The sequence below is a fragment of the Trematomus bernacchii genome, unplaced genomic scaffold, assembly GCF_902827165.1.
Source record: "Trematomus bernacchii unplaced genomic scaffold, fTreBer1.1, whole genome shotgun sequence".
Lineage (NCBI taxonomy): Eukaryota > Metazoa > Chordata > Actinopteri > Perciformes > Nototheniidae > Trematomus > Trematomus bernacchii.
In genome coordinates, this window is record NW_022987581.1 from 2704710 (window position 1) to 2732213 (window position 27504).

Sequence of the window (27504 nt, forward strand, 5' to 3'; positions counted from 1 at the left end):
AACTACAGCACGGTCACATGACTTCACGTCACCACCGCTAAGCTAAAGGCGGCTAATGTTCGACGTTTAGTCGTCTCATTTAGACACTTGTTAGCAACCGCTGTTTTTAAATTCACCAGTGGGGCATTTACTCTGGTATCTATCCAAGAACACATCAAAAAAACATTGACTTCAAGATGGGCAAACTTAGTTCCAAAAGGCTAACTTATTTCCCAGTTTTATGATTCATTCCTGCAACACTCTTTTGGACCAAGCATAAGAAAACGCTGAAATCCATGTGCAGAGGAAAGACTAAGACAGGGAGATGAGTGATTGTTCGTGTCTGTTGAAGCACACTGCAGCAGGACGGTCAGGATGCAGTCTCGCGCTCCATCTTTGCAAAGCTCAAATGCTCTCAGAAGAATAGACTCGGGATTAGAAATGTTGGTGAACTGAAAACGACCCTCCTCTCCGTCTCTGTCTCATGCTGATTTCTCAGATGAACCCACTCTCCTTTTAGAAACTCTAAACCTCTTCTCTGCTCTGTTTGTTAGCGGAGGTCACGCTCTGACTGGCAGCCAGTATGGGACCAGGAGCAGGAAGTCATGAGGGAGAGAAAGCATGTGTCACAGAGAAGAATCGGAAAGTGCTTTTCCAAGTGTGAAAGCACAGCTGAAATGATATGACGACTTAATGCATTCTCAAGTGTCTGACTTGTACACCGAGCTATTGTGGGGTTTGATAGCGTGAGAGCAGAGAAATGCTAACAAGGTGCCACATTATGGCCTTTTAAGCAGAACCACTTGGCGACCGAAAGAATGTTTTTCAGGTCGTTTTCCACGGCTGATAAGGTGTGAAATGGAGTGGGTACTGTACAGAGATGAACTGATAAAGTGTGCCTGCTAAATATAACTGTTAGCACTCTTCCACTCACAAGTCTTTTAAAAATGAATTATATAGTCGGGCATTTTGGGAACAACACTTATTCACTTCTTATTCACCTTATGCTTTGCAGGCTCTAAGGTGTACTATCTATAGGCCTATAGATAGAGCCACCTTTAGCTTAGCGGTGGTGACGTGAAGTCATGTGACCGTGCTGTAGTTCTTTTATAGCCCAACGTTAGCCTCCTTTAGCTTAGCGGTGGTGACGTGAAGTCATGTGACCGTGCTCTAGTTATTTTATAGCCCAACGTTAGCCGCCTCACAACATTTATTACCAAGCTAACACGTATTATAACATGTAAAATAACATCATGAAGGTCCCTAACTATAGGACTGTATTGAACTGATGCAGACGGTTGATCAGTTGGTTCTGTGTCATTAACACAGCGGTGTGTGTGTGTGTGTGTGTGTGTGTGTGTGTGTGTGTGTGTGTGTGTATGTGTGTGTGTGTGTGTGTGTGTGTGTGTGTGTGTGTGTGTGTGTGTTGTCCCACTAATTTGCTTTGTGACCTTGTCTTTCAGTGATCGGTTCTGTTTTGATTTTATATTTCTTTTATCTTTGTCCAAGGCCAGATTCCTCCCTGTTGTAGCTCAGTAGATGAAAGTGAAAGATGGCGTCCTCAGGGTTTATGTTTTTGGTGCTTTCACTTTTGATTATCACTTCATTACTGAGGAAAAGTGCTAAAGCTGCACTGCACTCAGCCTTTGTGCGATCTGTTGGGTTTCTTGCTGCACCACAACTTTATACAGTCTGAGTCTCATCCCAAATCCGCCTTAGTCTGCTTTTCAGAAATTTTTTTCTAAGACATTTTATTTATTTTTTCTTCAGAATTTTGACTTTTTCTCAGAAATGAGATTTGTCAGATATTTCACTTTTTTCTGAATTTTTTTGTAATGCCTTTTTTTTCAGAATTATGGATTTCTTAGAGTTTTGACTTTTTTCAGAATTCTGGCTTTTTTCTTAGAAATGTGATTGTCTCCTCATATTTCTGGATTTTTTTTCAGGTAAATGGAGAAACTGTCACAAACCCAAACCCCTCCCTCCTGTAATAAATAAAATATTCTGTGAGTCTACTTGTGTTGACGGGTCTCTTTCCTCTGCAGGGTCTCTGTGGAGCTGAGGAAGTTCTGTCTGAGTCCAGACTCCAGCACAGCTTCGTCAAGGAACATTTCCAGGCCCAGTACAAGTGAGTCTCCTCTATTCACACACACACACACACACACACACACACACACACACACACACCACACACACACACATACACACACAGACACACACACACACACACACACACACACACACACACACACACACACACACACACACACACACCTGCCACAAAGCAAATTACACTTACAACAGAATAGCAACATGCCTCCTACTGTACATGTATGTTAAGGTGATCAGTTACAGTGATTCTGTTGAAAGTTTCCTACCACCATGGGAATATGTTAATGTATAATATTTCACTGTTTGCCAAACCCCTCCCCAAAACAGTAATCCTTTCTTTGAAATATGGAGGTATATTTTTTTTTGTCCCACAGCAGCAGAATTTGATTAGTTGTATCTTTCATTCTCTGTTTCGTCTGCAAATAAATAACTTGCTGAAAGTATAATTTAACGTGAACCGTGTTATTCAATGCCCAGTGACTTTTGTTTACTGTACAACAGCTCTACTGTTACCAAGTGGTCTTAATCATCATCATCATCATCATCAGCTTTATTGAAGAGACTTTAGGTCCATTTTGAAAAGACATACAACACTCAAAATGAACAATTAATGTCCGACTGGCCTAAAAGACAAATGTCACAACTGAAACAGCAATTGAAAACACATCTATCTAAGACCAGTCCTTTTATAGGTCCAATAATAATGATATACCCACACAGTGTTGCTCTGTGATTTTAATATAACTTTATACAGAGACACAGCTGCCCGGGTAGAAGCTTAGTAAATATCCGCCTCGCTTCCAATAATTACCAAGCAGGCACGAGTAGTAACACTAAAAGGTCTGCTAAAAACTGCTCTGGTGCCCTAACTAAATCCCTTTACTACACATACTTATTTAGAGTGCTTACTTTATTTCTGCTCGGTGAAATACAGCAATTAAGGATGTCAGCTGTGCAAGTGGTCTAGTATTTACCGTTAATATGCTGTGAGTCTGTCTGGTAGAATCACAAAGAGTTATTTAATTGAACTGGTTACTGCTGGCAACTGTGGTGATGTGCAGCAAAGTCTCCCCCCTCCCCTCTGTGTAATCAACATGTGTAATGCAGCTGCATGTCCTCATGACTCCCATCAATCAGTCCTCACAAAGAGCAAGACCATTTCTGACGTGAGACGTACATCTGTTAGCTGTGGCTCACTGTGAGAGCAGCGTCGTAGAGTTTTTCTGTCCAAAAATCTGTGAGTTTTGTTCGAAAGAACCATTGGGAAGTATGCACTGCAGAGATGGTCATGCTATAAACATCATGGTTCATTTTTCACAGCTTTGTGCAGCGATGGGTTTGCAATATGTGATTCTCTTTTTTCCAGTCGGTTTAAAATGTAGATGCTACTCCCTCTTGGATTGCTTCATACTATAATTTCCCCTGATGCTGTTCAATCTTTCTTTCTTACCCATGTTTGTGCAAATCTCCAATATGAAACGCTACGATACAATACGAGACAATACGAAACGATATGATGCGTATTGGGGGCGGCAGTAATGCAGTCTGGTGTGTTACGGTACTATACGTTACTATACAATACGGTACAGTATGATATGTTACTATACAATACGGTACAGTATGATACGTTACTATAACATACGGTACAGTATGATACGTTACTATACAATACGGTACAGTATGATACGTTACTATACAATACGGTACAGTATGATACGTTACTATAAAATACGGTACATTTCCATGGCCGTACCCACCATTGAGGTCACAGAGGTCCGGACCTCGGTAATTTTTTCGAGGTGTATATAATAAAACTTGTGAAATAACTGCACATAATTAACAGGGTTCTTTGTAGTACTTCCATTTACTGGCGGTGGGGGCAATGCACAACTAAGTAGCCTACATTAAAGCAAACAGAAGAAGACAACATCAATGTATCAACACACAGCCGCGGTCCGGACTTGTACCCATGGATGTATAATAAGGGAAGGTGAAATAAATACTTTACATTAAGTTATTTTACTAGAGGGGGACAGCAAACACCAGTGTGATTTTGGTGGGAATACGACCACCCTGGACAAAGCTATTGACACCAGGATTAACCTTGTCGAAAAGAAAAAAGAACAGTGTGAGAGAGGCGGAGATACAATAACAATAATACATTTTATTTGAGGGCTCCTTTCAAAACAGTCAATGTCACCTTACAATACACAAATATATAACATACGAGTGGCATTACAATACAAACATGTGTTGCATAGAAAACCACAGAGGAACATTACATTCTGAGGAGCAATTGAAGTGAGTAAAGCCAGTTTTGAACTAATTATTCGTTAGGCTTGATTTGAAATAACACAGTGTCTGACTATATCATATATGTGGTTTGTCATTTTTTACGTATTTTGTATTCGTGGTTATCAAGTATCAGACACTTAAACAACAGAGAATGTTTTATAAAATTGTACTATACTGACAAAACACATCTTATCCTTTCACCATGCATTCTGTAGGAATAAAACAGCGGAGGAGTGATTGAGATACCTAGAGATCTGAGTCCAGCGGGCTGCTTGTGTTTCTGTTCATCAGGACATCATATGACCAGCAGATCCTGTGTGAACGCTCTACGTTAGTCAGTGGACGTACGACAACATGCACAATAATTCATATTTGAGCTATAGGCTATACTTTGGTTTAAATTGCGTGAATAAAATAGCTAGACAGCTAACTTTAATTTCATTCATCCAATGTCAGACCTTTTAACGAAAGTTTCAATGCTTTTCTTTCATTATAATTTGCGTAAAAGGTTGAGGAGATAACATTGTATTGTTTTATTTTTTTACTGACACAGATATAATGAAAAGATTATCAGTCCAAGCTCAGCTTTGGTAAGGGAGATACAGGACAGGCCGAGAGAAAGAGAGAAAGTGATGGAAGTCAGAGAGGAACTGCAGGGACAGCCTTCTGAGCCCAGGGTTGCATTTACATTCTGTTCATGTGCTGTTCAACACAAACTTAATAACCCCATCTATCTATCTGCAAAGTGAAATGAACTAAATTACTGAATTATTTGTAATACACTGGCAGGAGCGACAAGTGAGGAGGAGCATAATACAGTTAACAATGAGGGATGAGTAGAGGACAGAGAGATTACTTTTCCAATGTTTCGTGAGCATGTTCAACCCAGTCTCACGGCATTTCGTGTTATTAGTCACGAAATTAATGTAATCTATTGATTCGTGTTCACCAACACGATTTTCCCCTTTTTTTCGTGTCACACAGAACGATTTTAAAAGCAATGTATTTCTATTGGTAGTGTGTTTCGTGCCTGCAACACGTCTTTTTGTCCAGTCGGGTTGGAAGACCAGAAGCTGTGTGGTTCATAAAAACATGTTCTTACTCAATATCTTACCCTAAGCCTAACCCTATCCCTTTTATTTTAAATTGTATAATGTCTGAGTTTTTTTGCCGTCAGTGAGGAAAAGAAATGGCTCAGAGCCTCAGAATACTGAAATCTGTATTTTATGTCATATTTTTTTCCTTCTAATTTGTTATTATTTGGTGCAGGCACGAAACATACTACCAATAGAAATACATTGCTTCTAAAATCGTTCTGTGTCAGAATACTGAAATCTGTTTTTCCTTCTAATTTGTTATTATTTACATTGCTTTTAAAATCGTTCTGTGTGACACGAAAAAAATGGCGAAATCGTGTTGATGAACACGAATCAATAGATACATTTTGTGACTATAACACGAAATGCCGTGAGACTGTGTTGGCATGTTAGCCTCTTCTGCATGTCCAGATTATAATGTGGATCATTATTGGTAACAATCAACTGATTCTCATATAATGTATGCTGCAGCCCACTGACATGGTTTGAAATCAATATATCATCCAATTTGTACGATACGATACGATATGATATGTTTCATACTGATGGTGGCAGTGACACAGCATGTACATTATGGCATAATACGTTACTATACAAAACGATTCAATACCATATGATTCGTATTGGGTATGGCAGTAGTGCCTGGTCCGATTGTAAATGTGTGTATTTAGACCTAATATTTAGTCCTGTGCATGTGTCTATTTGTACTGTGTATTAAACATACTTTATAACACTTGTAATCCAAATCCTTGTTAGTCTTTGCCACACAGACAAAGGGCCCAAACACAAAACAAAGATTCAGTAAAGTCAACTTTTGGTCATGTATTTCAAAAACCCTTTTCCTAAATTCAGGCAAAAAGATTAAATCTGTGGCCAAACCATCCTAAACGATGTTGTATTGTAACACTAATGAACACTTAGCTCCTGATTTATTAAAGCCCACCACTATCTGGACCCCTTCACCAAACCACTAATCGATTATCTTGGCCCCTCCATCATTAAATCCATCCTTGAATGACACAGTTTTTAGTTGAAAAGCACTTCCCTCCAGACTGAACTGCTGATATCTTGTTTGCTCGGCACCATCCTCCATCTGCCAATTCCTCTGAATATTGGCGTGTCAGTGTGACTGCCAGTAATACATCTGTCAGAGAGCTTCTCTTAATTACCAGCCTCTCTGTCAAATGTCTCTTTGGGACACTTTGGGTGTGTCAGGCAGGAAGCTGAGGATTTTGGCAGGTGGTGAAATGTCTTCTTCGACTTAAACACTAGCCAGGGAGAGTAAGTGAGGTGAGACAGAGGGAGTATATACATGACTAAGCACAAACTTTAAAGAGGTAACTTTATTTTGCGTACTTCTGAACCTACATGTGCTATTTTGAGTCCATAAGTGCGTCCCAATGTGAAGTATGGAAAATGTACTGAGTAGAAAAATGTTGCTCTCATAACGGTCCAAAAGTCGACACTTCTCAAACTCAACGGCTACCATCTTGGCTACGTAGCTCAAGTGCTACTGTAAACAAAGCTCTATACAATGTGGGTATTTTATTCTATATTTAATACACATACCAGTGTCATAGTCGTAGAAGGAGCTACCATTAATTTTATTTGGTTAATTGAGCTGTCTGTTATGATTTGCTACCGCCAACGATAATTTTCCTAGCTAGCCATGTAACAACGGTGAACGCCATTTCCTGTGAGGGCATGGCAGCCGTGTGCGTTTTTAGACAAAGCTACACGGTTGAAATTCACACCCTGTGCAAGTGTTCACAGTGTACGACAGACAGTGTACAAAATGCAGTGTACTAAGTAGAGCTGTGCAATTAATCGTATTTTAATCGCAATTACGATTTTGGCCTGCCACAATTACGAAAACAACATAATCGAAAAAAACAATTATTTTGCTTTGCTAGGTTGTGACAGTGCAACATATTTGATCTAATTCATTTTAGTCTAATTTATTTGTATTTATCATATTTATATATGTTTAGTAGCTTGTGGAAGTGCGCCCCAAAATATTTGTTGATCTTGTTTATTGGTATTTATTATTTTGATATTATTTATTTAAATGTATTATTTATTTTATTTAATTTTGTATTGGTTTTTCAGTTGAATTATACGTTCAGGGTAATCAACAGTTACAAATATACTGTTCAAATTATTATTTGTATTTGTTTTAAAGTTCAATAAATGGATTTTTTCAAAGTCAATGAATAATCGTATTTAATAATCGTGATATCAATTATTGACCCAAATAATCGTGATTATGATTTTTGCCATAATCGCACAGCCCTAGTACTAAGGTTAGTCTTTGAAATGAGACATAGCAAAAGACAACACAGAAACAGAAATAACAGGAATTGGGAAACCAGTGGTTGCCCCAGTGAATACAGAACTATAACAATTAAAACATATATGGTTATTTACCACTATACCAGTGTGGAAAAGAAGCCACGGTTATTGTATCTGGTTAATTGAGCAGTATGTAATAATTTGCTACCGCCAACGATAATGTTCCTAGCTAACTAACAGCTGTGATTGTCACTTCAGGTGAGTGTGACTGTTGCACAGCGGCTAAAAAGTAACTGGTGTCGACTAGTGCTGTCTCTGTTGTGTTGTGGAAGGATAAGACCCAAGTCTGCATATCGTTGGTGCCATTCTCTGTTTCTTCTGACAACAGATGATCAACAAATCAGTCGTTACTACATTGTACGCCTTCACACTTCGGCTCCTGCACAGATTAAATAAGAAAGAAATGATTCAGCATGCACACATAATAATAATAATAATAATAATAATACATTTTATTTTTAGGCGCCTTTCATGACACCCAAGGACACCGTACAATTTGTTAAAAAAAGAAAACGCTAATAGGCAACAGAACATGATAAAAACACAAACAGGAAATCATGGAGGAGACAATCAAGTGGACACAAATGAAACATATAATGGGGAGCACTACAGTGAGTAGGCAGATTTGAACATGTGGGTTTTTAATTGGGATTTGAATATGGTGATTGTGTCTGACTGTCGGATGTGCGGGGAGAGGGAGTTCCAGAGTCTGGGAGCAGTGCAGCTAAAAGCCCGAGCACCCATGGTGACGAGGCGTGGGGTGGGGACGGTTAGCAGACCAGCAGAGGAGGAGCGGAGGGAGCGAGAGGGGGTGTACTCCTGAAGAAGGTCAGCCAAATAGGGGGGCAGGTTATGTAGGGCTTTGTAAGTGAGCAGTAGGTTTTTGAAGTTGATACGGGATTGAACGGGGAGCCAGTGGAGTTGGATGAGGATGGGGGTGATGTGTCCTGAGGCCTTGATGCCGGTGATGATCCGGGCTGCAGAGTTCTGTATGATTTGAAGTTTATTGATGAGCTTGGTGGGTATGCCTGAGAGGATGGCGTTACAGTAGTCGATGCGGGACATGACAAATGCATTGACCAGGACTTCAGTGTTTGATTGAGACAGGGATGGGCGGAGTCTGGATGTTGCGTATGCGAAAGAAGGCAGTCCGGGTGATGTTATTTATGTGAGGTGAAAATGAGAGGGAGCTGTCCAGGATGACACCAAGGCTCTTAACTTGGCCAGAGAAGTGGATGGAGTAGCCATCAATGATGAGGTTGGAGGCAGGGGAGGATGAGGTTTTGGAGAGGGTGGTTTTGGTGCCAACCAGCAGGGCTTCGGTTTTGCTGCCGTTGAGTTTTAGGAAGTTCCTGCTCATCCAGCTCCTGATGTCCTGGAGGCACATGTTCACATCTTAATGCATTAATGTCCGAAACCAGGGCAGTTTACCTCTCCTGTCAAACACGTTAAGGGACACAATATACCGTAAAGGGGGGGAAGTCCCTACAAAAAGAATCGTATGGGTACAGCGACAGAATTTCGGATGTTTCGCCCAATGATTTGAGGCCTAAACAAGTCAGGTAACTTTGGGTAGATACAGAACACAGAATTTGTGTGATTATAATAAAATAAATTACAAAGAAATATTAGACTCTGTAACACCAAACACTACTGCACATTTACAATTGTTAAACCAAGATCAAGATACCAATTTGCTCCCTTATTCACTCAATTACGACACAGCACAGTGTATTTTAACAATGCGAAACACTTCAGGCTGAAATGTTTTGAATGGAAGATGAATTATGTGTGTTTTTATCACGGCTGGAATTGGACTTTTAACAAACCCTTCCTGCCTCCTGCCCTCTCTGTTCCTCCTCCACTGCCTGTTCATCTTCACACTGCAGCGTCCGATGTGATGCAGCATCTAGAGTTGACAGAGCGGAGAGATATCCTTGTAATAGCACGGTTTGTCACTGTGCAATCATCACGGCCATTATACACGTTCAGGCCAGTTAAAAATCACTGTCCAGTACAGCCACAGCGACCCTTGTTTAATCTGAATGTATGTTATCTGTCGTCACATGCTGCAGCTGTCACTTTCAGGTCTCATTTCTGTTTGTAGCACCTATTGCTCTCTCCGATACGTACATTTTAAATTCAAGATTCAATGCTTTTATTGTCATGTGTACATAGCTACAGTGTAGAAATGTCAATGAAAATCTTAGGTCCCAGGCTCCTCCAACAGAGCAACACAATAAAACAGATAAAATAGGGCAAGGAGAGTCTATATACAAGTATTTGGAATATGATATATTAGGTAAATAATTTGTAAGTTGCAAACAGATGGATGTTCTTTCAAAAGTGCAGGTGTTTAACAGTCTTATGGCCTGTGGGATGAAAGATTGTGATCTGTGTCTGAGTTATATATACTGTATAGTAATAAAATGTCTTGTCTGTCAAGCGTTGTTCATCAGAGTGAAGCCGAGCGTTTCAGATTACAAACGCAGTGCAACTGAGACGCCACTCTGTGTAAAAAGACCCCCTCACGTCTGATCAGTCGTGACCCTTTGTCCAGATCTGTTTCTCCACTGATTGATTTGTTATGATTGGGAGAATTGGTACTTTACAGGCAGGGGTTAAACTGGGATTTCTTATATGTGAGTGTTATTATGACATCAAGGGCTGTTCATGATGCTCAGGCCTACAGACACACAACTGTGTATCTGTTATTATTCACATCATGTAGCTTAGCCCCCTGCTCACTTCCAGTTCAGTTGCATTTGAGTTAGTTCTTCCAGTTAAGCACTAGCAGCATACAATTAATATCATCCTTCATAGCTATACTGCAGCGATGGATGGGTTCACAGCATCCATCCTGTGTTAGTGACATTTTTAATAACCCTGTAGTGTCTGTTGGTATAAATGAAGAGCTACAAAAAGTACCAAAACAAAGCTGGTGTAATACCAAAGCCTATTTCGAAAGTTAATAATAACGCTCACTGCCAGAAAGGTATAAAAGGTCCAGTGTTGAAATTTATAAAAACAAGTTTACGTAGAGACTAAATTCAACTGAGCTGTCAGGGTGCTATAGAGTGGTGCAGTGACGAGTCCTAAAACCCGGAAGTGACTCAGCATTTCTCCACTTCCTGTTCCCTCGTCTCAGAGCCAATGGGATCTCTCCATAGGATTTTGGAAAATATCTGGAAATAAGGTCTGTGGTTGAGACACATTGAAGAGACAGATCACGTTTTGTTCTAGGACATTAAATCCATCAGCAGTGACCCCACTGGTGATTTCTGAAGAGTTGACGTGTCTGAAAAACGATGGTTGTTACCAAGTGGCTGAATAGGACTACAGAAGTTGAGGCCGTTGTACGTCATTACGCCGAACACGTAAACACTCCTCTAAGTTTGTTTGCCCTGTTCTGCTTGAAAGCAAGTACCTGCCTCCTGCAAACTGTTCAAACAAACGCTTCAACTCGTACCATTTAGAATCTGTGTGTTTGAATATGGATCTTAAGTCGGCGTGACGTTGAAGCAGTGCTGCTGTACTCGGCTGTAGTTCCTTTATAGCATAACGTTAGCATTTAGCTTCTGGAGATTAGATTTATGATTAGAAAATGATAAAAGTAGGGTCGACATGTGGAGATTATCCGGCTGAACAAAACGTGCATTTATCAAACAGGTTCGTTTTCCACAGACCTTATTTTGAGCTATTTTCCAAAATCCTATGGAGAAATCCCATTGCTTTTTTGTCGAGGGAACCAGCAGCTTACTTCCGGGTAAATACGTCATCCCTGCACCGCTCTATACTGTATAGCCATATAGTAAGCAATCTATCTAACAAGCCATCTAGCAAACATAGCTATCTAACGTTAGCTTTTTACTTAAAAATCACAAAGTGGTGTTAATATGTTGAGATTACTGAACAAAACGTGTAAGAATCATAAACGTTTGTTTCTCATCAATGTTATTTTCCTAAATCACATGGAAAGGTCCCATTGGCTTTTTGTCAAGGGAACCAGGGAGATGCTACCTTCAGGGTTCAAATATGTCTTCCCTGCACCAGTCTTTCAAAACTTTGATTTGTAGTATTTCCTCTCTTAGGAAAGACATGTTATTAGATAGAGATGCGTATGTCACTGTGGAAAGTCCTAATCCCTGGCAGTGTTTGGCAGTGAAGCTCTGAGTCTCTTCAGCATGGCTGCATCCCAATACAAACCTTTCAACCTTTGCACGCTCCCTCCATTAGAGCATCAGCAGAATATCACATCTTCCTCTGCTCCGGTTTCTCTTTTTTTAAGTGTTTTCCAGCCGAGCGGGGCACATCTATGTTTCAGTGGAAGCTGAGTGTGATTGGTATGCATAGGGTGCAGTTACCCTCACTGTTTCCTGGCGAGAATAAGACATCCGTAGGGCGGCCATTCTGCCCTGCCAAGAGGGAGACATCCACTCAGAGTCAGCTGGGCAGTTTGAATAGAGCTTTATTCACACCCCCCCTCCTCCCTTTCCTCACCCACTGGGTCCGTCAGGTGCCTTTTTATATAAGGGAAACACATGAGATAAACCGCCAGACACTTTTTACGCTGCTATGGACAATCTTACACTAATGTATATTTCCCAAAGATATTGAAGTGACTGTTATGATATTGATTGTTGTGCTTTTATGTATGTCTTAATGTGTGCATATGTATAAATGTGTCTGTTGATTGTGTATATATACGATATACATATTTATATTAGGGATGGGAACGATTAGTCGAATATTCAAAATTATTCAGGTATTCGAATATCAGAATATGAGTTATGAATATTTGTATGGTAATTTTTTTCTTTTTTATGGGAGGGGTGCCTAAGTTGATTACATATGATCAAATGGAATAATTCAATGTATCCGACAGTGTCATAGCTAAGTGTGTTAGGTCTAAAGGTGTGTTTTGCTAATTTTAGCTAATGATATGGCTGCTGCCCCTCCCTACACGCAGATCACGCAGACTCAAACCTCATCTTATGCCCAAATTCCAGCTGAGAGGGTCTTCTCTACTCTGGGAATCGTCTCCGCACCCGCCTCTCCCCTGAGTAGACATGCTCATATTCTTGAACAAGAATGAGTATTGAATAGCTGCATTCTGTGCAGAGGCCCTGTTACAGGTTGATCTCTGTTGTGATAGGGTTACGTTACCCTAACCCGTTATGTTGTTCCTGTATGATCCCTCTTTCATTTAAAAACCAAGTTATGTTTTAAGCGTGAAAGCTGTAGGCCTATAGCTGTCAACTGTTCAAACTGTGATCACCAGTTCAATACATGTGACAAATTCGACTTGGTTTCTATACTTATTTGAACATGTATTTATTTATTTTTCCAAATAAAAAAATAAAAATGTAATTTCTTTTTGTCAACATTTTTCCCACATTTTTATTTTTTTATAGGAAATGTACATTTCGTCGAATATTCGAATATACATTTGCTTTCAAATTCCCATCCCTAATTTGTATACATATCTTTATATATATTAGTTTTTGTATTCGGGATTGTGGGAAACGGTATTTCGATCTCTCTGTCTGTACACACAAAGAGTGACAATAAAAGTGACTTTGATTTTATTGATCCCAAATGTAAATGTTTCTGTCACAGAAGCAAAGAGAAGACATCGTGCATGAATGAGAAGTAAATACAATACAAATAGATAAACATATGAGAAGTAGAAGATAGACAACATACGCAAAACAGTGAACATACATATATCAATATTGAAGGATACATATCAATAGAGTATATGTATTGAATACACAATATACATATACAAATACACACAATAGAAGGTAGTGTACATAATGCTTGTCCAGCCTATCAACCTCCCTAAATGTAAACATTGAATACAATATATACTTTACAATTTACATTTGAGTTAGCAGAATAATTACGATATTAAGTTGAACTGGAAACACCTGAAAACAATACGAGTGAATTAGGGATATAGTTAAACAGAGAGCAACTCAAGAGCACTCACATTTCAACAGTGGTGGAAAGTAACTAAGTACATGTACTCAAATACTGTACCTAAGTATGCATTTTAAATACTTGTACTTTACCTGAGTACTTGTCATGACTACTTTATACTTCTACTCTTCTTCAGGAAATGTTGTATTTTTTACTCGACGATTTACAGATTTATTTTCCAACTTGTTTTTTTAATTCAGATTTTGACACACAATACTTATGATAACTTTTAAAATATGATTATTTGGTATAAATGAAACCATCCGACGATATATTTAAGTAACTAAAACCAAGAGTGGGTTAACAGAAAATTAATTGGCAGCAATTTTGCTAAGAAGTTTTTTGCTCAGCTTCTTAAATGTGAAGATTGTCTGCTTTTGCTTTAAAATATGTTTTTCATTTTTTTTTGCAATGACTATTTTTATTCCTAATACTTTAAGGTCATTTTCCTTATCGCACTTAAATACTTTCACTCAAGTACCATACTTGATGCTGGACTTTTGAGTATTTCTACCGTGTGGTACACAGTAAAATCTGCAGTGTTAATTTAACTCTGTAGATAAGGACCATATGTTCACTGGCTCTCAGGGTTAACATTGACTCTTTAAGTGTTAATTTAACACTTACTGTAAAAGGCGCTTTCACACCGGAGTACTTTTACCCGTACTTTTCCCGTTTAGTTCCGATAGTGCCTGGAATTTTGCGTTCACACCAAAAAGAGAACTTAGTTCAAAGAACTCGCCATTGTATTTGCTGGCATTAGCATTATTAGCATTAGCATTCGCCCCGCGCACCAACGGCGAGAGAATAACTTATGGCAACACAAAAAACAACATGGGAGCGGTGGAGAGATGAGGAGGTGTCGGCGTTCTGGCGATTTACTCGGAAGCCTTCAGCCTTCAAGCTCCAGGGACTTCTGGCCGGGACTCCAGGTGGCAGTATACGCCGTGAAGTTGTTTGCGGCCTGCCAGTAAACCCAAAGCAGAAGAAGAAGAAGTGACGTCAGCGGCTTCATTTGCCTAATCCTCCCCCAGGGACTTATTCCGGTGTGAACGCGATCTGTATTTAGTGCCATGGGGGTACTAACTACGGCAAAGTACTTGGTGTGAAAGCGGCTAAAGAGTGTTAATCCCTCCCTTTAAGTGTTAATTTAACTTAAAGGGGACCTATCATGCAAAATGCACTTTTGTACGTCTTTTATACATGAATATGTGTCCCCGGTGTTCCAGGGAACTCACCAAGTGTCAGAAAACACAACCCTCTCTATTTTCCTCCATACCCAAATCTCTAAAAAAGGGGCTGCAATGGATCTGATAAAAACTGATCCAGATTTGAACACTGTCCTGACGTCAGGACGGTGGCGCTACGGCTATTGGGCCAACTCCACCAATCAGGAGGAGACAGCCACGGCCATTGCCGTTCGAAAGCGCTGGAGACGCTGTAGTACATATGCCAGGCCTGTAGGTGGTGCTGTTCTCACAGAATCAACCCTTGCTAAAACAGAGCTAACATTTTTCAAATTGAGCAAAATGAGGCATGGCTAAAATGCATGATCTGTTTGGTATTTTGAAAAAAAAAAGTATAAATATGCCTTATATAGGTATGGTCCTACACTATATTATTCAAATATAGCATGATAGGTCCACTTTAAAGAGTCCATTTTAAAACTGAGCCAGTGAACATATGGTCCTTTTCTACAGTGTTAAATTAACACTCTGGATTTTACTGTGTATCAGTACTTTTACTCAAGTAAAGAATCTGAATACTTTTTCCACCTCTTCACTTTTTCTCCACGGTTCATAAGGCTTGATTTCCCCTGGCAGGATGTGGTGTGAAAGTCGTTAAGGGGTCAGATCGGGGGGTTTCTATAATAAAGATGAAGACGGGGAGTATTTATAAGACAAGTTTATGACACCATTAGACATCGTCATGTGGAACGAGACAATTAATTTCCTTGTTTTAATCAGAATATTGTCCCTGTATGTGCGTTAAGGTGTTGGAAACATGATTTTTCTTTATGTGAGATTTCCCTTAGCGCTCCCACCCTTTGTGTTTTACTGCTGCACGAAAGTCTATTATCCTTTTATCTGCAGGAAGGGGCTCACATTGTGTCACAGACCACACGTGTCATTAATAAAGTTATTCCACGGCAGATTTATGCCATCATGCCGATAGTGAAAGAAATGAAAAAGTCATTCAGAGTTACGACGTTAGCACAGTTCCCGGTTATTATGACATGAAATGGAAATATGACTCGCAATCTGTTAACCCAAAGATGTTTTATTCAGAATATTGTACTAAAAGCCAATGTTTCTCAATGCTAGAAGAAGAGATAGTGCTTTTACAGGAATAACTCTTGTTTTCTCACTTGAATCTTGTGAGTGATTGTTAAAGAGAGTCTTATCCAGGAAGTCCTGCTGTAATTACCTCTAATAGTGGACCAAAGATGTAATTTGGTTGCAGGACAGTTCCAGCAATCAGCCTATTTACTTCTCTGCCTCATTGTTCAGACGATTATCTGACTGGAAAAAGTTCCTCCTGTGAGGGATTAATTCAAGACGTCTAATTAAGATGGAAAACTATTGTAATAGAAAATCCCTGCTGTCCACATCTGGACTTTTCCTTTCACAAGCAGAGGAAGAAAGGCCATCGTTTAGGAGAGCTTTCCTCTGGATGCAGTAATGACATCAATTATCAGTGGTGGAAAATAAGTACATTTACTCAAGTACTGCACTTGTAAGTATTGTACTTAACTTGAGTATTTCCATTTTCTACCACAACATCCAGAGCCTCTATGGCAGGGGTGTCAAACTCAAGGCCCGGGGGCCAAATCCGGCCCGCGACTTCATTTAATGCGGCCCCACAAGAGCTCTGAAAGAATATAATAAGTTTATTATACGGTTAAATGCCGATTTACAGAAGCACGTTGCCCATAAACTACATGTCCCACAATGCATCTCAAATTTTTCCAGAATTTGGCTTTAAAAAATAATCATTTTGTGACATTCTCACTGAAGAGACTTCCAATGATTTGCCCTAGACTTCTGCTTTCAGACATAGTTAATTATGAAGTTATTACCCTATCCGATAATGATCCAATGCAGAGGCAATAATGTCATATAATACATACGTTTATATTAAATATTTACATATGTATACTATTTTTATATAGTCTTAAAGTTACAACTGGCCCTTTGAGTGCAACCAAAATGCTGATGTGGCTCGTGATGAAATTGAGTTTGACACCCCTGCTTTATGGGGACATAAATAAATACATTTTCTTTGGCGCACGTGACATTTTCTCCTGCGAAATGCACAAGAAAGTTACCCGTACCCTGGCCAAAATATCCTTAAATGAAATCTGAATTGTGCAAGGGTCGCAAGAATGTAGATTAAAATGCAAAAATGTGTAAACTATATATGTAAAATAGAATCATCACATCAAAATCAAATCAAACTGAATTAATACAGCAAAAACAAGCTAACGCAATATATGCTCCGACCGTCCACACTCACAACAACGGCCTACAGACATAAATAAACCAGCGACTGTATTCGCCATGACACAGGCAGTCTGTGGTTTGTACTTGTTTAACTTTTGTCTAGTTTCTGAACAGATATGAGGAGCTGTGAGCTCTGAGTGCTAACAGCTAACGGCTGATGTTGGTTTTGTGGTTCGCATTGAAGATGACGTCACGGCTCCGCCTACACTGCGTTACTATAGTTACTGCCCCAGTTCCTAAACTGTAATGGAAACGCAACATAAAGTGAGCCTGGCCTACCAAGGCCTAACTATACCGTACTAAGCCGTGCGAGGCCCTGCAGTGGAAATGCGCCATTAAAAGCCACATTAATAAGGTGGCACTTACGTTAATAATAAAGATAAAATAATGACATAATGTCAAATTAAATGCTGTGAAGTGGAATAAAATACAGCCTATTAAAAAAATACATAAATACATATTTGGATTTTAAACAGATAACGGTTCAATACATAAACCCCATACTTATACACACATATATACCTTGAGTTAAAGATCTTTTCCACCTCTGCATCTCATGAGTGTTTATAGCAGCTGCTGAAAGTGATGCAACAAGAAGGAAACCTCTTCGTCTTCATCACCTGAGGGCTTCTTCTACGTATTACCCCCCACCACTCTCACTCTCACGGTTACATCACTCATCTTTTCTGTTCTCACAATCAGATGAAGAGGTTTTGTGAGGAACACCGTGTTCAGTCTGGTAATCAGATCAAGACGTCTGCTTCACTGCCAGAGTTCATCAGGAGGAGATCCAACAATCACACAACAAGAAATAATATGTGTTCCCATGACAAACATGCAGAGGGGGGAAGGAGTGGAGTACAAATATGTATCCAGAACTTCTGTAGAGTCCGTGGCAATCATTTAAATACTCAGGACGTTACAACGTTAACCTGGAGCTACAGCACAAGACACACTTTATCAGATAAGAGCAGATCTAAATTGCATTTGAATTGATCACATGAGATAACATCTCAATGAGCCTGAGGGAACATCGGGTTCAGTGCTGAACGTTTGGACTGTTGCTCCATGACTGCAACAAAAGAACAGATTTAGAATAATCTAATAGTTCCTCCCGTCTAATAACAGACGTATAAAGTGTGCAGACAGACATTCAGCTGCACAGAAAACTCTGATGCTCACAGGAATATATCTAACCTGGTTAAATGTTGTGGTACTTTTACTTTAGCAGAGTATTTTCACAGTATGCTATTTCATACTTCTACATGTCAGAAGTCAGTATTGTACTTTTTCTCCTCTACATTTAGCTTTTTAGAGATTCAGTTTATTAGCCACTACCAGAGGTGGGAAGTAGTGGAGTACAAATACTTTGTTACTGTACTTAAGTACATGTTTCTGGTATCAGTACTTTACTCCACTACTTATTTTTCTGACCAATTTTTACTTTTAATTCTTACATTTTGAACCCAAATACCTGTACTTTCTACTTCTTACATTTTGAACACAAATACCTGTACTTTCTACTTCTTACATGTTGAACACAAATACCTGTATTTTCTACTTCTTACATTTTGAACACAAATACCTGTACTTTCTACTTCTTGCATTTTGAACACAAATACCTGTACTTTCTACTTCTTACATTTTGAACACAAATACCTGTACTTTCTACTTCTTACATGTTGAACACAAATACCTGTACTTTCTACTTCTTACATTTTGAACTCAAATACCTGTACTTTCTACTTCTTACATTTTGAACACAAATACCTGTACTTTCTACTTCTTACATTTTGAACACAAATACCTGTACTTTCTACTTCTTACATTTTGAACTCAAATACCTGTACTTTCTACTTCTTACATTTTGAACTCAAATACCTGTACTTTCTACTTCTTACATGTTGAACACAAATACCTGTACTTTCTACTTCTTACATTTTGAACACAAATACCTGTACTTTCTACTTCTTACATGTTGAACACAAATACCTGTACTTTCTACTTCTTGCATTTTGAACACAAATACCTGTACTTTCTACTTCTTACATGTTGAACACAAATACCTGTATTTTCTACTTCTTACATTTTGAACACAAATACCTGTACTTTCTACTTCTTGCATTTTGAACACAAATACCTGTACTTTCTACTTCTTACATTTTGAACACAAATACCTGTACTTTCTACTTCTTACATGTTGAACACAAATACCTGTACTTTCTACTTCTTACATTTTGAACTCAAATACCTGTACTTTCTACTTCTTACATTTTGAACACAAATACCTGTACTTTCTACTTCTTACATTTTGAACACAAATACCTGTACTTCTACTTCTTACATTTGAACTCAAATACCTGTACTTTCTACTTCTTACATTTTGAACTCAAATACCTGTACTTTCTACTTCTTACATGTTGAACACAAATACCTGTACTTTCTACTTCTTACATTTTGAACACAAATACCTGTACTTTCTACTTCTTACATTTGAACACAAATACCTGTACTTTCTACTTCTTACATTTTGAACACAAATACCTGTACTTTCTACTTCTTACATGTTGAACTCAAATACCTGTACTTTCTACTTCTTACATTTTGAACTCAAATACCTGTACTTTCTACTTCTTACATTTTGAACACAAATACCTGTACTTTCTACTTCTTACATGTTGAACACAAATACCTGTACTTTCTACTTCTTACATTTTGAACACAAATACCTGTACTTTCTACTTCTTACATTTTGAACTCAAATACCTGTACTTTCTACTTCTTACATTTTGAACTCAAATACCTGTACTTTCTACTTCTTACATGTTGAACACAAATACCTGTACTTTCTACTTCTTACATTTTGAACACAAATACCTGTACTTTCTACTTCTTACATGTTGAACACAAATACCTGTACTTTCTACTTCTTACATTTTGAACACAAATACCTGTACTTTCTACTTCTTACATTTTGAACACAAATACCTGTACTTTCTACTTCTTACATTTTGAACACAAATACCTGTACTTTCTACTTCTTACATGTTGAACACAAATACCTGTACTTTCTACTTCTTACATGTTGAACACAAATACCTGTACTTTCTACTTCTTACATTTTGAACTCAAATACCTGTACTTTCTACTTCTTACATGTTGAACACAAATACCTGTACTTTCTACTTCTTACATGTTGAACACAAATACCTGTACTTTCTACTTCTTACATTTTGAACTCAAATACCTGTACTTTCTACTTCTTACATTTTGAACACAAATACCTGTACTTTCTACTTCTTACATTTTGAACACACATACCTGTACTTTCTACTTCTTACATTTTGAACACAAATACCTGTACTTTCTACTTCTTACATTTTGAACACAAGTACCTGTACTTTCTACTTCTTACATGTTGAACACAAATACCTGTACTTTCTACTTCTTACATTTTGAACACAAATACCTGTACTTTCTACTTCTTACATTTTGAACACAAATACCTGTACTTTCTACTTCTTACATTTTGAACACAAATACCTGTACTTTCTACTTCTTACATGTTGAACACAAATACCTGTACTTTCTACTTCTTACATGTTGAACACAAATACCTGTACTTTCTACTTCTTACATTTTGAACTCAAATACCTGTACTTTCTACTTCTTACATGTTGAACACAAATACCTGTACTTTCTACTTCTTACATGTTGAACACAAATACCTGTACTTTCTACTTCTTACATTTTGAACTCAAATACCTGTACTTTCTACTTCTTACATTTTGAACACAAATACCTGTACTTTCTACTTCTTACATTTTGAACACACATACCTGTACTTTCTACTTCTTACATTTTGAACACAAATACCTGTACTTTCTACTTCTTACATTTTGAACACAAGTACCTGTACTTTCTACTTCTTACATGTTGAACACAAGTACCTGTACTTTCTACTTCTTACATGTTGAACACAAATACCTGTACTTTCTACTTCTTACATGTTGAACACAAATACCTGTACTTTCTACTTCTTACATGTTGAACCCAAATACCTGTACTTTCTACTTCTTACATGTTGAACCCAAATACCTGTACTTTCTACTTCTTACATGTTGAACCCTAATACCTGTACTTTCTACTTCTCACATTTCCCAAACAGGCTGGTTCCTTTAGTTTGAATGTGTGTTTGGTGGCGTGATCATTATTATTTAGAGTCATTGCGTGCCTATTGATTTGAACACGATCCGTGTATCCATCATTTCCTGGTCTTCTCTAAAGAAGAGGGACCAATGAAAACGTTGTCATGTTGCCGTTGTTCAGCATGGAAACATTCATTAGCTAACAATGACATTATTGTTCTATTAATATAAAGGGAGGTCAGGTACTCTTTAAAACAGCTGCTAGTTATGGGTACTTTTTACTGAAGTACATTTCAAAGCCCTCTTTACTTTGACTTGAGGAAAGAAGTTTAGTCAGTACTTCTACTTTTACCAGAGTATTTTTAAACACGAGTATCTGTACTTCTACTTGAGGAAAGGATGTGTGTACTTTTGCCATGTCTGCAAACATGAATACACATAGGTGAAAGAAGTACTTAGATCCTTTACTTAAATAAAAGTAGAAATACTATGGTCTTAAAATACATTTAGGAGTCCTACATTCTGAATGCTAAATACTACTAACAGCTAAATGTAGTTTAAATATTATATCATCCTATTTTCATTACGAACAAATACATGTTAAGAGCATTTTAGAGTGGTAGTTTGTTAATGTGGAGCCAATTTGAGATACCTCTGTTACGTTTGTCAGACTCTTATGCAGACAAAATATTGCAAACGTCTTTTTTCCATCGTTTAATTCGATATATCCAATGTATCAAACTCCACTAAGATAAAAATGTATATAATTAAAACTTGTTAGCTCACCATAACACATGAATTATGAAAACAAAATTCTTTGTTTTGAGATGTCTCTGAGGGTTCTTCTTATCTTTGGTCGTAAGGGTCATAAAAAGTTGTGGTTGGAGTTTTAAAATGAAGTGGTTATTACAGATGATTATGGTTCCTTCTGCTTCTGTTGGCATGTCCTAACAGTACATTGACTCAAGTACTGTACTTAAGTACAATATTGTAGATACTTGTACTTTTTATTTTGATGCTAACATTTTTGTACTTTTACTTGAGTAACATTTTGAATGGACTTTTACTGTACCAGAGTATTCCTACACTCTGGTACTTCTACTTTTACTCAAGTACAAGATCTGAGTTCTTCAAAATTACTCAAGTACAAGACCTGAGTACTTCTACTTTTACTCAAGTACAAGACCTGAGTACTTCTACTTTTACTCAAGTACAAGATCTGAGTTCTTCAAAATTACTCAAGTACAAGACCTGAGTACTTCTACTTTTACTCAAGTACAACATCTGAATACTTCTACTTTTACTCAAGTACAAGATCTGAGTACTTCTACTTTTACTCAAGTACAAGATCTGAGTACTTCTACTTTTACTCAAGTACCAGATCTGAGTTCTTCAAAATTACTCAAGTACAAGATCTGAGTACTTCTACTTTTACTCAAGTACAAGATCTGAGTTCTTCAAAATTACTCAAGTACAAGATCTGAGTACTTCTACTTTACTCAAGTACAACATCTGAGTACTTCTACTTTTACTCAAGTACAAGATCTGAGTACTTCTACTTTTACTCAAGTACCAGATCTCAGTACTTCTACTTTTACTCAAGTACAAGATCTGAGTTCTTCAAAATTACTCAAGTACAAGCTCTGAGTACTTCTACTTTACTCAAGTACAATATCTGAGTACTTCTACTTTTACTCAAGTACAACATCTGAGTACTTCTACTTTTACTCAAGTACAAGATCTGAGTACTTCTACTTTTACTCAAATACAACATCTGAGTACTTCTACTTTTACTCAAGTACAACATCTGAGTACTTCTACTTTTACTCAAGTACAAGATCTGAGTAGTCTACTTTTACAAAAGTACAACATCTGAGTAGTATACTTTTACTCAAGTACCAGATCTGAGTACTTCTCCCCCTCTGGTTGCAGTCACCAATAGTAACGTGTCCTTCCTTCCCTCAGGTCTTCTCTGACGTGTCCTCACTGCATGAAGCAGAGCAACACCTTCGACCCGTTCCTCTGCATCTCTCTGCCCATCCCTCTGCGCCAGACCAGGTAAGACGACACATTTAACCCTGAGTTATCCTCTGGAATCATGCTCTTATGATCAGGTAGACAATAACAAATGTGTTAGTACTGTATGTATTCAAGACAGTCTTATAGAGGTAGATTTGTCTCCATATTAGAGGGCGAGTGGGTGTTGGTTTCACCTCTTTGAAGAGAGAGAGAGAGAGAGAGAGAGAGAGAGAGAGAGAGAGAGAGAGATAGAGAGAGAGATCGAGAGAGAGACGATAGAGCGAGAGAGTAGGAGAGGAGAAAGAGGACAGAGAGAGACACAAACAGAGACATCCTCTATCTATCTCTCTCTCTTTCTTCTTTCTCTCTCCTCTCTTCCTCTCTTACTCTTCTCTCGAGAGAGAGAGGCACTTCCTCCTAAAGTGCCAAACATTCAAAGAAATAAGGAACATTTACTGAAACAAGTTGAACTCTGTAATCCCGGGTTTCAAGGAGGTTAATTACCTCTCAAGACTAAGCATACTCCGAGGAGAAGGAGACAAAGCACTTCTTGCTGCCCAATATGTATACACATGCCACAACCTGAGGGACAGTGAATGAGACACACACACACACACAATCACGCATGGGCGTAGGAAGCATCCTGAATGTGGGGGGGACATTGACTTAAATGTTCAAATAAATGTTGCTCTTCTGTCTATATTGGTCATATGATGCCCCTTGACTGAAATGTTTCCTGTTCAATATCCCCACTGATTTCCTTAAAATCCTGGGATGAGAGTCCACATCACAATTTACTCTCAACTGTCATTTCCCTTTCATCACTCACCTCAGCAATGGACCTCTCTCCACTGTCCCTGTATTCTGCCTCTGACTCACTCTCAAGTGCCTAGATGTCAAGAGAGGTGGTGAAGTGATAATTATTTATTGAGCAGTATACTCTTTCACATTGAATCATAACAAGTCATACTGAATGTAAATACAACTGACTCTAAAGTAAGTCCCAGTCTGTGACATTGGACATTTTGAAGACTCAAAGTCCCAAGCAGTAGGTAGAATATTAGCTAGTCTATGTAATGTGCACAGAAAATAAATAGTTAACTGAATACTGGGATGGAAATAGCCTATAAGCACTCAGTAAAACATACACACACAAAAAGCTTCTGAATGATAAGAAGTATAATTAAAACATAATGCACATTACCATTTTGACAGAGAGTACCTAAGTTAAAGAACTCAGAAAATAATCTCTTATCGAACTGAGGCTCCAGTAAAACACACTGACTGCGTCTCTACATGGACATCAGTAAGCCGTTTATGAGTATTATCCCGGGTATGATCATATTGGGGATATGGTGTTTACATGAGCACAGAGAGATCGGGTTATTCATGTTCCCTGTTTACATGATAAATACTAGTAACCTGGCATTTCGATGCCTTTTCTCATCTAAACTATTCAGTATTTGTATCTCTCTATCATGACATAAAGACGAAACTCCTCTCCAGAATTGAGACGCCGCCATCACTGTTAACTGATTAACTGCTACCAGCTGATGACTTACTTTCCTCTTCTTTGACAAAAATGTTCTTATGTCCATGTTGTCTGGGGGAGAAAACATATCAAACCAAGAGATCGTCAGCTTTGATTTTCGCTGTATTAACCATTTCCTGAACATTTGGTGTGTGTGCCTTACCTCCGCTACCGGCATCGCTTCATACAACAGATCTGAGCTGTCCAACTATGACATCACTCCTGAACATGCGCGCGCTATGTGAGAATCTGCCTTGGTACAAAGTAGCAGTGAAAACATGGTACGGAGTTTCATTGATTTGGGCATTCTCTCAATAAGCAAGTGGAATGGATTTAATTTGATAGTGAAGCACTGACACAGCGCTCTACAAAGTGCGCGAGTGGATAGACCGATTCACGGACTTTCCGCATAGTAAAAGTGGGGGGGTCTAAACTAATCATTTGAAAAAGTGGGGGGGACTTGTCCCACCCTCATATAATGGCTGCGACGCCCATGCAATCACGCACCCAAAGAAACACACACACACAATCACGCACCCAAAGAAACACACACACACGGGTGTTGAAGTGTAATTGTATCAGAGAGAGTGAGTTATACCAAAGCAGTTTATTTTAATAAGATCTGTAGCTTGTCGTTATTTATGTTGTCTGTGTAATGAAACACTGGGATTGTGTCTGCTTCTGGACGATAAACCAATTAATCAATAAATCTGATTATTTTATAACATTTTGATTAATTGTGCAGCCCTAACTCCAGCTGTTCATTAAACATACATATAAGAGAGTCATTTTGATCTTATTCTTGGCAAAAATAACTCCCATCTGCGACTTAAATCAAAAAATAAGTATTTGGCAGTGAGTTTTTGGTCTTAAATGGACCTTAAAATCAGCTCCTGCATGTTCAGCTCCACTCTAAGGTGTGTTTATCACTGGGTTCCTTCCTGCAATTTTTCTCCTCCCTTTTTAGTTTTTATTCTTTGAAAAAGGTCTTTCAGGTTCAGCCAGCATCCCGTCTAATTTGGGAAATAGTTTGTAAGAGCTTCCTTCTGACAGAGAGCCAAGTATTAAGTTACCTTCCTTTTGTTTTCGCTGTGTGGCAGACAGGGGGAAAGAAAACACTTCTGGCGGATAACAAGAGCACATAACAGATGGATGCTGTTTGAAGATATTTTTCTAAAGTATTCAGAGTACAGCTCACTCCCTGCCCGATCATGTCTGTAAACACACACACTGTTTGTTAGCAAAGCAACTTTTCCTGTGAGCAGCTAAACAAACACTGGCTCCGTCCATGTTGGATCATTCTGTTTATGTAAAGCTTTGTGTGTGAACGGGACACACACACCTTCTGGATGCATCTCATTATCTGCAGCCATAGAAATAATGAGATGAGCAACACATTAGAGCTATACATAGCCACAGGAAGTGTTACATTTTAATATTTTATAAGAAGATAGGAACAAAAAACAGTGTGGACTAATTGTTGTCTGAAATAGAGTAATACAGGAATGAGTCAATAAGGTATGTGGTTAACACAAGCTGAAGTCATGTGACCGTGCTGTAGTTCCTTTATAGCCCAACATTAGCCACCTTTAGCTTAGCGGTGGTGAGGTGAAGTCATGTGACCGTGCTGTAGTTCCTTTATAGCCCAACATTAGCCGCATTTAGCTTAGCGGTGGTGACGTGAAGTCACGAAATTAATTTAATCTATTGATTCGTGTTCACCAACACGATTTTCCCCTTTTTTTCGTGTCACACAGAACGATTTTAAAAGCAATGTATTTCTATTGGTAGTATGTTTCGTGCCTGCACCACGTCTTTTTGTCCAGTCGGGTCTTGGAAGACCAGAAGCTGTGTGGTTCATAAAAACATGTTCTTACTCAATATCTTAGCCTAAGCCTAACCCTATCCCTTTTATTTTAAATTGTATAATGTCTGAGGTTTTTTGCCGTCTGCCAGGAAAAGAAATGGCTCAGAGCCTTAGAATACTGAAATCTGTATTTTTTGTAATCTTTTTTCCTTCTAATTTGCTATTATTTACATTGCTTTTAAAATCGTTCTGTGTGACATGAAAACAATTGTGAAATCACGTTGGTGAACACGAATCAATAGATTAATTTCGTGACTATAACACGAAATGCCGTGAGACTGTGTTGGTAGTTCCTTTATAGCCCAACGTTAGCCTCCTTTAGCTTAGCGGTGGTGAGTTGAAGTCATGTGACCGTGCTGTAGTTCCTTTATAGCCCAACATTAGCCACCTTTAGCTTAGCAGTGGTGACGTGAAGTCATGTGACCGTGCTGTAGTTCCTTTATAGCCCAACATTAGCCACCTTTAGCTTAGCGGTGGTGACGTGAAGTCGTGTGACCGTGCTGTAGTTCCTTTATAGCCCAACATTAGCCACCTTTAGCTTAGCGGTGGTGACGTGAAGTCGTGTGACCGTGATGTAGTTCCTTTATAGCCAAACATTAGCCACCTTTAGCTTAGC

General features: G+C 38.5%; 1 protein-coding gene across 1 annotated transcript in view; it reads left to right on the forward strand.

Annotated features, from left to right (window-relative positions):
* Nucleotides 1-837: 837 nt before the first annotated feature.
* Nucleotides 838-27504, forward strand: part of LOC117479957 (ubiquitin carboxyl-terminal hydrolase 43-like) — a 66394-nt gene continuing 39727 nt past the window's right edge. The window contains exons 1-3 of the mRNA XM_034127060.1: nt 838-846; nt 2025-2107; nt 23437-23529. Of these exons, the coding sequence (XP_033982951.1) occupies nt 838-846; nt 2025-2107; nt 23437-23529 (185 nt within the window). The remainder of the gene's footprint in view (nt 847-2024; nt 2108-23436; nt 23530-27504) is intronic.